The following is a 13,507-nucleotide window of genomic DNA, read 5'->3' on the forward strand; positions in this document are numbered from 1 at the left end:
TCGGGGTTGATTCCCTTTTGAATTGACTGGCTTAATCTCCTTGCTGTCTGAGGGACTCTTAAGAGTCTCCTCCAGCACCACAATTCATAAGCATCAATTCTTCAGCGCTCAGCCTTCTTTATGGCCCAACTCTCACAACCATACATGACTACTGGAAAAACCGTAGCTTTGACATAACGACCTTTGTCGGCAAAGTGATGTCTCTGCTTTTTAATATGCTGTCTAGGTTTGTCATAGCTTTCCCTAAGTTAGCACTTAGGAAGTTTTCAGCTCCACATGGTAAGGTTCTTTGGACTTCTAACTGCATATGAGGCCCAAGAGGTCTGTTTTCTGATGAAAAAACAGACCCTCGGGGTGCCGAGAATGACTGGATGAGCAAAGCTCAGAATCCCTTCCACCAGGTGACTCTTGGCACTAACTGTGAGTGACAGGTCATGGGACGTGCTTTCAGGAGCAAGCCTCACCCGGCCACCCCCGACAGTCACCTTCTCTGTGAGACTGACAGGATCATTAGCTGTTTTCATATAAATTTGAGAAAGTCAACCTTCTTAGTGTAGCCTGGACATTTCATGTTGTTGCAGCCCAGGAAACAATTTTGGCTTTCTGGGTCTCTGTTTGACACTAATTTTAAATATCAGCAGAGGAAAGTCAGCCCACCATGAAGCTCTGGAACCATCCTGACATTTGAGTCACAACTTCAAAAGTAGCTGTCCAAACATCCTCAGCCACAGTTTTAGGAAACACTCAGTGTGTGGAGGACATTTCAGAATGTTTTGAGCAGTTTTGTTTCCATTTTATTTTTGTTTTGGCCATAATTTACATGCATTTTAGGCTGACTCTAAAGAAATGCTGGGAAAATGAAGATGAGTTTTCAACTTACACATCAGATGTGCTCAGTAGCTCAGTCTTGTCCGACTCTTTTGCGACCTCTTGGACTGTAGCCCACCAGGCTCCTCTCTCTCTGGGATTTCCCAGGCAAGAATCCTGGAGTGGGTTGCCATTTCCTCAGAGGTTCCACTTTAATTCCATTGTGAGTCTGATTGGAGCTCAGAATGGGGATGGACGGTCAGTTTCCAGGTGGGCCCCCAAATCTCCTGAACCAAAAGGAGATGAAATCCTTCTTGAGTAGCCTGCAAGGAGGAGGCCCAGGAGCCCAAGGAAGTCTGGAGGGTTTGAGAGCAGCCAGAGCCTGGTGAGGGGGCCTGGCTAGCAGGTAACAGGTTACCCCAGCAGAGGAATGGGGGTGGGGGCTGGGGTCACTTAATAGGGTGTCACAGGCATTCCTGCAGCCCCGGTTTGGGCTCAGAATCACGGAGACAGATGGTTAGATCGTGTGTCATGGAGAGCTGCTTTTCCCCTGGACACTCTGGTGGTCTTAAAGGCCTGACACGGATGGGCCCTCTCAGCTGGTCTGACCTCTGATGGCTGGGAATGAGCCTTTGCAAGGGGCGTCTCCGTGGAGCCTCCTGTGGTGGCTAAAGATGGGGGGTGCTGCAGGCTTGCCCCAATCCGCCCTACCCCCAAACTGTGTCCTTGGAGGCCGGACTTGGGCTCAGGTGAGGTGGCGGGGCGGGTGGCAGGGGGGGACCCGGGAGCCAGGCCGTCGCATCTCCCTGGTACAGGCCTCAGCCTGAAGGAGGCAGAAGCCGCCGGGACACTGCAAGCGTCTAGCACATTTTCCGCTGCAGCCTGTGTACCTGCCCGCCCGGCCCTGGGAGAGTCCATTGCCTCCCTCCGGGAGGGGTGAGCCGGCCGGGAAGAGGATGCCCTCCCCCGCCCCCTACCATGGTGCGCCTGGCCGGGACCACCAAGGCCCTCCCGCCCGGGGCCCCCGGCTCCCGGGGCCGAAGTGTATTTGCATTTCCAAGCCACACAATGCCGGCGATCGGGGCGAGGCTGCGGAAGGCTGGGGGAGGCGACTCGGGGGTAGAGAGGGAGGGTCTTCGCCCGCCCTCCCCCCGGCCCGGTTTCCCGAGCCAGCGCTGGAGCTTTGTGAAGATGCAGGCGTCGGGGGCTGCTCGCGGATGATGACATCACCGTGTCCTACGCGGGAGCCGAGCTGCCGGGGGCTTTAAGAGCAGATCCCTTCGGACCCCGCCGGCGCTCACGCTCACACTTGCGCGCCCCGGGCAGAACCGCGCGCGCCGGCCACCCTCGCGCACACACTGGGGGCGCGCGCCGGTCACCCTCGCGCGCACACCTCCGCGGCGCTCGCTCCCCGGGCTCCGGCTCGGGCCCCAAAGCCGCAGCTCCCCGCCGCCGCCGCCGCCGCCGCCCCGGATGCCAGCAGCTGCTCCCATCTGCAGTGCAGCAGCCCCGGCCGCCGGCCGGCCCACCCCGGGCTCCCGCTGGAAGTACCGTGCCAGGACGCTGGCCCTGCTCGCGGCTAGCCTGCACTCCAGGGCGCAGCGAGGATGGGAGGGTCGCAGTCTCTGCAGCCAGTCCCAGCCAGCGACCTGAACCAGGAGGCTTCCGAGGCAATGTAAGTGCTCCGCCCGTCGTTCCGGAGGGCCCCCCCGAATCCTCCCAGGAGGAGAGGGTGCTGGGGCTTTGTTAGTATCGTTTCCCCTGATGCCCCGTGCAGCCTGGAGCTGGGGCTGGCCCTGATGTTCTCGGGCAGCCTAGCGTGGTTTTTACCTGGTGGCTCCCCTTTTAGCGTTTCGCGCCCCCCTCTGGAATGAGCATCTGGCAGCCCGTGGAGATTCCTGGGGGCAGAAATGACCCCTCTGGAATTTGATGGTTGTTCAGCAGCCCAGTGCGTGCTTGGGGGGCTTCTCCCTGCATCTTAACACCGCACCCCCCCGGCACAGTGGTATTTCCTGCAAAGGGAACAGCCGGGCATTAACAAGGGCCTCATGGGAAGAATCCTTGAGGGTGGCAGTGCCGTGCCCATGGAGACAGACCAGTTTAGGGGCAGCCACTCACATAGCTAGCTAGACGTATTGGCGTGGAGCTTCGTTGCTAGACGTTCTGTAGGATTAACCCAAGCGTCCACACACTGACTGGTGAACATCGGAAGACAAGGCTGCTCGCTATTAGTAAAGCCAGCCAAACAGTCTTGTCATTGGTCCATTGGTGGAAGCAGCATTTGACTGTGCATCCAGTTTCTGTAAACCAAGAGCCAATGGGGCCTTTATACTGGATGGGTGTTTATTAGGATTTCCGTTTTTAAATGGTCATCTCCATTACCTACCTGGGCCTGTCTGGAGGATGGGGCTTATTGAATAGATCTGGCTGCAGGTCATCCCCTCCTTACCTGCTATCCTTTCCCAAAGAGAAGAATGTGTTTCAGAGAAGAGTGTTCTGTGGGGGTTTGGGGGTGGAGAGGCAGTAAAGTGGTCATGGGAGCCGCTGATGTGTAGATGAAAGGACTCCAGGGATTGGTCTGTGTGTTGTAGTAGGGACGCGGGGTGCCATGTGGGGCTTCCTCACTCGTCCCTGTGCCTGGGGTTTCAATGAGGACCTGGCTCAGTGCGGTGATGTAATGCTAGGCTGAGCCTCGTGGTTTTCCAGGCTCCAGCTCTTTAGAGGCGAACCATTCTAAAGAGCAGGTGTGCACCGATCATTTGTCTTCCTCCTCGTAGCTCCAGACAGCATCATCTTACAATGGAGGCGTGCCGTGTTGGAGGCTTTTCAGTGCCAGGAGCCCTGCGCTTTGCCTGCCCTGGTTTTCATTCGTATGTAGTATTGTTCGATGCATGGAAATATGTACTACCACCTGGGACTTGAGCCTAAGCCGAAAAGAACAGTTCCAACCTATTTTTGAGAAGTCTCTAAACTGAAAATCAGTTAAAGAGTGGTAGGCGCTAATCGGCTACTGACCTAGCTAGCTGTCAGGGCTCTGATCTGTCTAAAAGCTTTCGGGAGACACAAAAAAGATAATGTGACCATGTGTTTGGGAAAATCCGCTTCTCAGCCATCAGGGATTCAGTTCATGTGTCCCCAGCGTCCCTGCCCTCTTTCCCAGTTGAGTTAATAAATGACCAGGGTTCTGTTGGCTGAGGGCTGAGTTGGGAGAGATTCTGTTAGATGGACGCTGGGTTAAGGTGTCCTAAGTCCATCCTAGGAGGATGTTATTGTTTTAGTCACTAAGTCGTGTCTGACTCTTTTGTGACGCCATGGACTGTAGCCCTCCAGGCTCCTCTGTCCATGGGATTTCCCAGGCAAGAATACTGGAATGGGTTGCCATTTCCTTCTCCAGGGGATCTTCCCAACCCAAGGATCAAACTGGCATCTGCTCTATTGGCAGGTGGATTCTTTACTGCTGAGCCACCAGGGAAGTGTGTGCTAAGTTGCTTCAGTCATATCTGACTCTTTTGTGACCCTGTGGACTAGAGCCCACCAGGTTCCTCTGTCCATGGGATTCTCCAGGCAAGCATGCTGGGGTGGGTTGCCATGTTTGACCCAGGGTTCAAACCCACACACGTCTCACTGCATTGGCACGCGGGTTCTTTACCACTAGCGCCACCTGGGAAGCCCACCTACCAGGGTGTTTAAATAAAACTCCAGGCCAAACGGCCACGTTGTAATGGAAGCTCCTTCTCAAATATTGCCTGGATGAGCTGGTCCATGTGTACTAGCCAGAGTCTTCTCTCCTTGAAACAATTTCTGAAATGTCTTTAAATCTTTAAGATAGTATATTTACTCCTTCACAGAATCCCACCCTCCATCCCCTAACACTTTTGTTTTTTAAAAATGGAGAGAGTGGAAATGATTGGGGCTGGTTCCATACCTGGCAACTGTTCTCTAAAATCGCGTCTCTGCTGTCTGAATAACTGGGAGTTTTTCTACTATCGATTTGCTTATTTCCAGTCTAGAGATTTTAAAAAGTGTATTAAGAGAGTACCTTTCTGTGCATCTAAAGTCACATGCTTGTGAAGAATAATAAGACAGGGTAGCCATGTGTGGTCTGTGGCAGGAAAGAAGCTTTCACTGCAGGGTAATGCTGTCAGGGCTGCAGGGGTGGAGAGGAACTCAGGGAGCACAACCTGCCTTGGCGGGGTACAGTCCATGACAGCTGGTAACTAGACTGAACACGTGTCTCTTTTTCTATGATGGTTCCCTGTGAAAGAGCAAATCAAGGAGGCTCTGGGTGTAAGAGTGAAACCGAAGACGGGGATGTTTTGAAAGTCCCTGCAGAATATTGTCTCTATTAGTTGCAGGATTTCTGTGCTTCTGCATTCAGGTTTGGGGTGCCTTTGGGCAACTTTTGTAGCCCCACCTGATAGCTTCATTCTGTCCCCGGAGAGCAGTGGAATAAGGAAGGAGGAAGATGGGGAGTCCTGTGTCTCCCCTCTTGGGTGCAGCAGCAGACTGGAGGTGCAGGATGGCACATGGGATTGAGAGGGGAGGCGGAGATGGAGGTTCACATGTTGAAATCCCTGTGACTCTTGGGATGGTCCACCCCTCCCGGGAGGGCAGCATCACCCTCCGCTTTGCTCCTTAGAAAGGCAGAATCAAAGGGCCCACCTTTGAGTCTAAGTCAGAATCTCCATTTAACCAGTGATTTATAAAGATGCCCAGATGACTTTTAGGCAGGAAAGTTTGAGAAGCCCTGAGCTTCTCCATCCGGGTTGAGTCCCTCCATCTGGGTTCCTAAGAAACCGCTGGACACTTCTCTAACTGCCGCTTTCTTATCTGGAAAAGAAGTTCTGGTAGCAATAGTAGCCTTTGTTTCCAGATAGAAGACGGCGGGGGCGGGGCGGGGGGTGGGGGTGGTGGTGGAGGAGTCAGGGAGAGGAGAATTCCGCTGCAGAAGACACTTACTTCTCAGCACGGACGCTTGAGACACACACAGGAAAGGGACGGGACGTACTTGCTTCAATGTGATCTGAGTCCATCGATTAGACCCCGCTGCTGTGCCCTCCTTCCGCTGCAGCCCCTCGAGGCTGGGCTTCTGCTGAGAAAAGCAGCGTTAAGTGCTCTGTCTTTTGTGCAGCCAGAGACCCCCACCCCGGGGGCTCCCCCTGCTTCCTGCAGATTCCCACACCCAGGCTCTGCAGGGACAGCCAAGGGCCATCAGCATCTGAGGGTAAAAGTGGTGGTTGTATGGGTGAGTTCAGCCTGCTTCAGCTGTGGAACCGCTCATGACCCGAAAAAAAAAAAAAACAAAAACCCCAAAATCACAAATAGGGAAACTGCTGCCTGTGTGGACCCGTGAGCAGCAAAATAGAAGGGCTGGGAGGGATGGTGGGAAGTGATGAAGGATGAAGCAACAGGCTGCAGTGATTGATGAGCAGGGGAGGGAAGGTTATAAAGACAGCGGGGAATACAACCAGAGGATTTATGCTTACATGTCCAAGGAGAGGATGCGGCGTTTGCCAAGACAAGGAAGTGGAATTTGGGAGCGCATCTGGGGGAAGGTTGATGAGTTTGGGCTGGGATCAGAATTGTAGCCGAGAGAGTGCCCAGTACGCGAGAGGCCCTGGGCATCAGCTGCACCAGGTGAGTGCTTCTGGGATGGGGTTGGAGCTCTCTGGGCGGCTGTGGCCACAGATGGGAAAGTGGAGTTTTGGTCTCTCGCATTCTCGTGTGGCTCCTCTCCCTCTCAGTCTGGGGGCTGTCGAGAGGATCTGGCGGCTCTGAGCTTGCCTGGCCTGCCTCTTACGGCTTCTCGGGGGTGAGGTTCCGTGTCTGTGAAGACCCTGAGAAGACATAGGCACCAGCCAGCAGGAAAGGCAGGAATGCTTCTGCGTCTGAAAGTTGCCAGCATGTCCGTTGCTCAGAAGCCCAGAAAGGGCCCCTGGGGCTTCTGGCAGGAGCTTTCTTTAGGTCTCATTGGATTTCTTTCAAAGTCTTATTTCTTAAGGTGACCCTTGGCTAAGTCATTTAGCTTCAGCGACAGCATCTTGACTGTGGGCCTCTCAGTTCCTAGAAGCAGATACTTCACTTTGGATATTATGGTTGGATGAAAGGATGAGCCGTTTCCCCCCTGAAACTGAATAAGCTGTAAAGTCGTTTGTAGAATGGACATTGCCTGAGTCCCAAAGGAGCTGTCTTAGTTCAGGTTGCTATAACATAAAATACCACAGAGGACACGGCTTAAACGACAGATAGGCATTTCTCATAGTTCTGGAGGCAACATAATCCAATATCATTGTCAATGTCAATGTCAACGGCTGTCTCCTTGTCCTCTTCTTGTCCTCAGACATCAAGGCAGTGAAAGAGAGCAGAGCAAGCACTCACGTTCTCTTCTTACAAGGACACTGATGCCCTTATAAGGCTCCACCCTCATGACCCAGAAGGTAGTGAAAGTGAAAGTCGCTCGGTCCTGTCCGACTCTTTGCGACCCCGTGGACTATATAGTCCATGGGATTCTCCGAGCCAGAATACTGGAGTGGGTAGCCTTTCCCTTCTCTAGGGATCTTCCTGACCCAGGAATCGAGCCAGGGTCTCCTACGTTGCAGATGGCTTATTTACCAACTGAGCCACAAGGGAAGGCCAAGAATACTGGAGTCGGTAGCCTATCCGTTCTCCAGGGGATCTTCCTGAGCCAGGAATCAAGTCGGGATCTCCTGCATTGCAGGTGGATTCTTTGCCAACTGAGCTATGAGGGAAGCCCCCTCATGACCTAATCATCTCCCAAAGGCCCCACCTCCTAATACCATCACATTGAGGGGTAGAGTTTCAACATAACAAATTTTGGGGAGACACAAGCAGTGAGTCCATCCATAGCAAGTACTTTTCCTTGGTTATCATTTCTGAATATCTCCATCATGGGCCCTGTGTCCAGAAGGATCTTGGCCCTTCCTACCCTCTCTCTGCTTATCTGCTGGCTTTCGCTAAGGGGGGCTGAAGGCAGGGACATTCTGAAAGCCATCCAGGTAGCTGCCAGTGATCCAGGGAGTCATGCCACCCGCTTCTGCTGGGGCCCTGGGACAGGGCACCTGCTGATGACGGGTGAGCAGCTAGGATTGGGAGATGGATTAAGTGACTGGGCAAGTGTTCCGTCTAGGTCATTGGCTTCAGGGCACTCTCCGCATCAACCCCCTGTCCCTGTCTTCATGTTTCTTCCTGCCATCAACAGCCTGTTTCTGTGGCTATAGTTCTGGTTGCCTAGAAACCAGTGTAGTCTGAATAGCCAATATGATTGGCTGTTCTTACTAGATGGATAGCCTGAGCTGGGGCAGCGTTCCGGGGTAAGCAGAGGATGGTGAACAATTCCATCCTCTCCACCTAAGATTAATGATGAGGACATAGGCTTTGTAAACAACTTTTTTCCATGAAAACCAGTTGTTCGTGGACTCATGCTTTTGTTTCAGGTTGGATGGGAGTCGGAGGGAGATTGGTTGGCCACAAAGAACAGACTTAGAACTGCTCAGTTTATATCCATTCTACATTGGAAATGGTGGCTTAGAGGACACTGGCTCTGTTTATATTTACAAATTCACTTTAGCAGTTGTTTCTAGAGCGCGGGTGGGTGCTGCGTGCTTTTGCCACACGTGGAAACAGCGCTGGATGCTGTGAGAATGAAGAGCTCCTCTCTTAGCCTTGTTGAGTATAGACTCAGGTGTTTCCCATTGCAGACACATATCCATTACTGCAACCCAGGCACTTCCGCCCCCATTTTATAGATACGGAGACAAGGGCTGCTGCTGCTGCTGCTAAGTCACTTCAGTCGTGTCCGACTCTGTGCGACCCCATAGACGGCAGCCCACCAGGCTCCCCCGTCCCTGGGATTCTCCAGGCAAGAACACTGGAGTGCGTTGCCATTTCCTTCTCCAGTGCATGAAAGTGAAAAGTGAAAGTGAAATTGCTCAGTTGTGTCCGACTCTTCGTGACCCCATGGACTGTAGCCTACCAGGCTCCTCCATCCATGGGATTTTCCAGGCAAGAGTATTGGAGTGGGGTGCCATTGCCTTCTCCGAGAGACTGAGGGCACTCCATGCTTAAATCAAGGGGTTGACAGGCGCCTTCTGTGAAGGGCCAGACTGGCTTTGCAGGGTGTAAGATCTCCGTTGCAACAACCCAAGTGTAAAAGTAGCTGCGGACAGTTAGTAAATCAATGTCCCAGTTACGCTTTAGTTACAAAAAGAGACAGAGAGTTTTATTTTGCTGGCCCCTGCTTGTACAGGGCTTGGACTCGTGTGCTCACCCCTCATGACCTCATGGCCATTTATCAACACTAGAGTCTTCGAGTCTTCCGCCTGGGCCACCTTCTTTGTTCCTTTAAGAGGTCTCCTCCACACTCATGGGTGTAATACCATCATGTACTCAGAACGCCCCCATTTATATGCTTATCCCGTGGGGACAACACCATGCTTATCCAGCTGCTTACTTTGTATCTCTTCTAGGGTTTCTCATGGAGCTCCTTGTATCAAAAACAAAAGCGGCCCAGCCCTCACCCCAGCTCCCCATCTCAGCATGCGGTCCACGCCTCCCAGCTGCTCTGAGCAGAAACCTGGTGGCCAAGCCTTGTCCTTTTCCCTTAGCTCCCTGCTTCCTAAAACAGTTCAGATGATGGTTCTTCCCTGTGTCTGCTTCCTGTTGCTTTTAGTCTAAAATCCAACCCCGTGTTGGAGCCCACTAGCACACTGGTCACCTGTCAGTTCTCTGAACATTCAATGCCCACCTGCTCCGGGGCCTTTGCACGTGCAGTAAGCGTCTAGGAAGCATTCTGCCCTATGCTGGCATGGCCGGTCCTTCTTCAGCTTCCATTCTCGGATTTCCTTGCCCTCATCTCTGGTGCTGTCCAGTAGGACCTGTGACAATGGAGAGATCCTATATTCTCATGGTCCCATATGGTAGCCACTAGCCACACTTGGCTCTTGAGCACTCGAAATGTGGATGGTGGATCCGAGGAGCTGTATCTTTAATTTTATTTAGTGTGATTTAAATTAAAATAGCCACATATGGCAAGCGGCTGTTGTAGCAGACGGTCATCACAGCTCAGCGTGTCACTCTTTTGTTTGAGGCCTTTGCAAAACTTAGCGAAAGGTGGAGTTTCTTAATTTGTGTCTTTAACTGTTGTTATCAGGATGTGATCCATGTGAGGGCATTTTCCTTGTTTTTTTTCTTTTTTGCAGCTTTTAATTTATTTATTTGAATTTTATTGAAGTATAATGTATTTAAAGTGAAGTCACTCAGTTGTGTCCGACTCTTTGTGACCCCATGGACTGTAGCCTACCAGGCTCCTCGGTCCATGGGATTTTCCAGGCACTAATACTGGAGTGGGTTGCCATTTCCTTCTCCAGTGGATCTTCCCTACCCAGGGATCGAACCATGTATTTAATTTCTGCTGTATAGCAGAGTGACTCAGATATACATATATTCTTTTTCATATTCTTTTCCATTATTGTTGCTGTTTGTTGTTTAGTTGCTAAATCGTGTCTGACTCTTGACTCCATGAACTGTAGCCCACCAGGCTCCTCTGTCCATGGGATTTCTCAGGCAAGAATACTGGAGGGGGTTGCCATTTCCTACTCCAGGGGATCTTCCCAACCCAGGGATAGAACCCAAGTCTCCTGCATTGGCAGGTGGGTTCTTTACTTCTGAGCCACCCGAGAAGCCTTTTTCCATTGCTGTTGTTCAGTTGCTAAGTCATGTTGACTCTTTGCGACTCCATGAACTGCAGCACGCCAAACTTCTCTGTCCTTCACTATCTCCCTGAGTTTGCTCAAGCTCATGTCCATTGCATCAGTGATGCCATCCAACCATCTCATCCTCTGTCACTCCATTTCTCCTCTTGCCCTCCATCTTTCCCAGCATCAGGGTCTTTTCTGTTATTATAATTCTACTTGTTTATGCTTGTGTACCCACATCCCTTTTTTCAGTAAACAATTTGTTGAATAAATGAATGCATGAATAAATGAATGAATGTCTCACTAGCTGAAAGAATTCTAGGCATATCTGCTCCACACTGAGCTGTGCTAATGAGGGACTTACAGGGGCAGGGAGAGACTCAGCTGGACCCTAGACATTAAGGTTCTGTGGGACTTGACCCAGGAAGACAGCCGGTTCAACCCTCAACCTTCCTGTCGCCACTGTGTGACATCTCAGGATCCTGCCAGAGCACCAGGTTAAAGGAAGCACATGTGTGCGCCGTGCACAGTCGCTCAGGCACGTCCAACTCTGTGATACTCTGGACTCTAGCCCGCCAGTCTCCTTTGCCCATGGGATTCTCCAGGCAAGAATACTGGAGTGGGTTGCCAAACCCTCCTCCAGGGGATCTTCCCGGACCAGGGATCGAACCCGAGTCTCTTCTGTCTTCAGCGTTGGCAGGTGGATTCTTTACCACTGAGCCACCTGGAAAGCCCACATCCCTGCCTCAGTGCTCCTGCAGAATATCCCAGCATGCACTGCAGCCTGCAGATTACTCAGGTCACCGCTGGACACGTACCACAGCCTTTTCCTCTCCCCTCCTGGATGGTTTGTTTCTCTTAGATGTCTGTTGTCTCCCAAACCTCTGTGCACCTAAGGGTGTCTCTGTCCATCTCTCAGCTGGTTTCTTTTCCTTGCTTTCATCTCCTTGTCCGTTTGGAAGCTGCTGCTTGATAGGTAGATAAGGCAGAGCAGAGGCTTGCAGGGAAACTGGGCTTGGGCTGTGAGCAGCAAATTGCCTTTGTTCTCTCACTCTTTGCCCTGGCAAAGGAAAGCACCTCCTGGGGTTGGGAAGGTGGGCCTTGTGCACAGTGCGTCCCACGGGTGTGCAATAAATTACCTGTTGGAGAGGTGGACTTCCCGCAGGTTTTTTGTACTTGCCAACCTTCCTTATTTAGAAGGAATATTCCCTTTACTGCTTTCAGTGTTTCCTGCTTTCTCCTTAAATGGAAGCAGCAGCAGCTCCTGGCTCTGGGCCGGGGAGGGTGGGGTGGAAACAGGGGTGGGGGTGGCCCTTTTGCCCAGAGTTTGCTCCAGCCCTGCTCTGAGGTGGATCCTGGCAGCTCTGTGTCCTTCTGGGACTGACTGCTCAGGCCAACTGCTGGACCCAGTTTGCGGTCAGTATCCCAGCTTCATTTCCTTCAAGGTGCTGCTAGAGTTCCAGAGCCTGAGAATTTTAGAGCTGGAAGCATCAGGATCTTAGATATCACAGGGACTTTTTCCTAACAGAAAGTTTGTCTCATGAGCGCATATCATTCATGAAATATCACTCAGGCCTTTCCTGGTAGTCATGATTCAGACTCAGTCAGGTAATCCTTTTAATCTTTTCCCTTTAACTTCTGATTTGCTAAAAATATATATATTTATTTATTTATTTTGGCTGCTTCAGGTCTTAGTTGTGGCATATGGGCTCTTTGTTATGGCACACAGACTTCTCTCCAGTTGCGTTTCTTGGGCTTTGCTGCTTCACGGCATTTGCGATCTTAGTTCCCGGACCAGGGATCAAACCTACATCCCCTGCATTGGAAGACAGATTCTTAACCACTGGACCACCAAGGAAATCCCTTAAACAATATATTTAGATATATCATTTGGTGGACTGAAATCAGAGGTGTGTTCCCAGTGAAATCTCTTAAGAGTGCAAATTCTCTACCTGCTGAGAAAATGTAGTGGATAGTTTATTTGGGGATAAAAATGACTGATGGGGCCCTTGGTCCAGGCCAGTCTCAGCTTGTGGCTTTGCCCTCACGTGTCTTTTTCTTTTCTTATTCCTTGCATCATCTCAGGGATGTTCCAGAGGTCAGTTTCTAAAGGAAGCGGGCATTTACCCTGTTTATCCAAGTGGGAGGTGCTGAAGTTCATCTACGTTGAATTTGACCTTATTAAACACCCAGCCACTCTTAATTGAGGCCAGGGGAGAATATCACACTGATATTTGCCAGCCCGTGAGCGGCTGCCTGCCCAGGAGGAGCCATCCTTTCTGCAACTCCCCACCCCCAACTTGCATGCAGCCTCCATCTTTAATGGGGTATGGATCTGGATCTTGGGGACTTCAGAAGCAATCTGGATCAAAGAGGGCTGCAGCATCTGAGAGTTGCTCTTTGGTCAGGGCCCTGGTGGGATGCGCTAATTATTCATTGTTCTCCTTTAAAGGGGAGTCCCTTTAAAGGGAGCAGTCTGGAAGTATTTTCCCTCCAGGAAGGAGGCAGGAGAGGCTGGCTTTACTTTGGAAACATCTGCACACATGTAGCCTTGCGTGGAATTTCCCAGCCCGACTTTGTTCAGAGAGGATCCTGTGACTGTGTTCATTTCCTTTAATGCCCTAGGAGAGAAAGACTGATCCTGGAGACACTTCCCTGCCCTCAGGGCTGCTGGGGGAGTGAGGTCAACACTCATAGTATCGGTCTCCAAGGAACTCTGCTTCTGGGGAGAAGGAAGAGGCAGGGGTGCCCAGAGAGTGTGTGAGAGACAGATGATGGGTGTGTGTGGGTGGTGCAGGGGTCAGACTGGGACTCCAGCCTGAGTGTGTCTCTTTCTCAGCAGGGCTTTACCTGTGGCCTCAGCTAGGCACCTTTGCTGGCACTAGGAAAACCAAAACTTCAAACTGACTTTAAGAAAGAGGGCAGGGAGAGATAAATTAGGAGTTTGGGATTAACAGGTACACACCACTATATATAGAATAAATATC

At 51.5% G+C, this 13,507-nt stretch overlaps 1 protein-coding gene across 27 annotated transcripts in view; it reads left to right on the forward strand.

The window, feature by feature from the left end:
• TACC2 (transforming acidic coiled-coil containing protein 2) overlaps nt 1–13,507 on the forward strand; it is a 227,924-nt gene that overhangs the window by 149,012 nt on the left and 65,405 nt on the right. For 3 of the 27 annotated variants that reach the window (XM_040254935.1, XM_040254934.1, XM_040254936.1), the window contains exon 1: nt 2,259–2,482. The exons of the other annotated variants lie outside the window; for them this stretch is intronic. In XM_040254935.1, the coding sequence (XP_040110869.1) occupies nt 2,415–2,482 (68 nt within the window). In that variant the 5' untranslated portion in view covers nt 2,259–2,414. Of the gene's footprint in view, nt 1–2,258; nt 2,483–13,507 lie in introns of those variants that run through there. 27 annotated transcript variants of the gene reach the window in all.

This window comes from Oryx dammah, unplaced genomic scaffold (assembly GCF_014754425.2).
Source record: "Oryx dammah isolate SB20612 unplaced genomic scaffold, SCBI_Odam_1.1 HiC_scaffold_14, whole genome shotgun sequence".
NCBI classification, from domain to species: Eukaryota; Metazoa; Chordata; class Mammalia; order Artiodactyla; family Bovidae; genus Oryx; species Oryx dammah.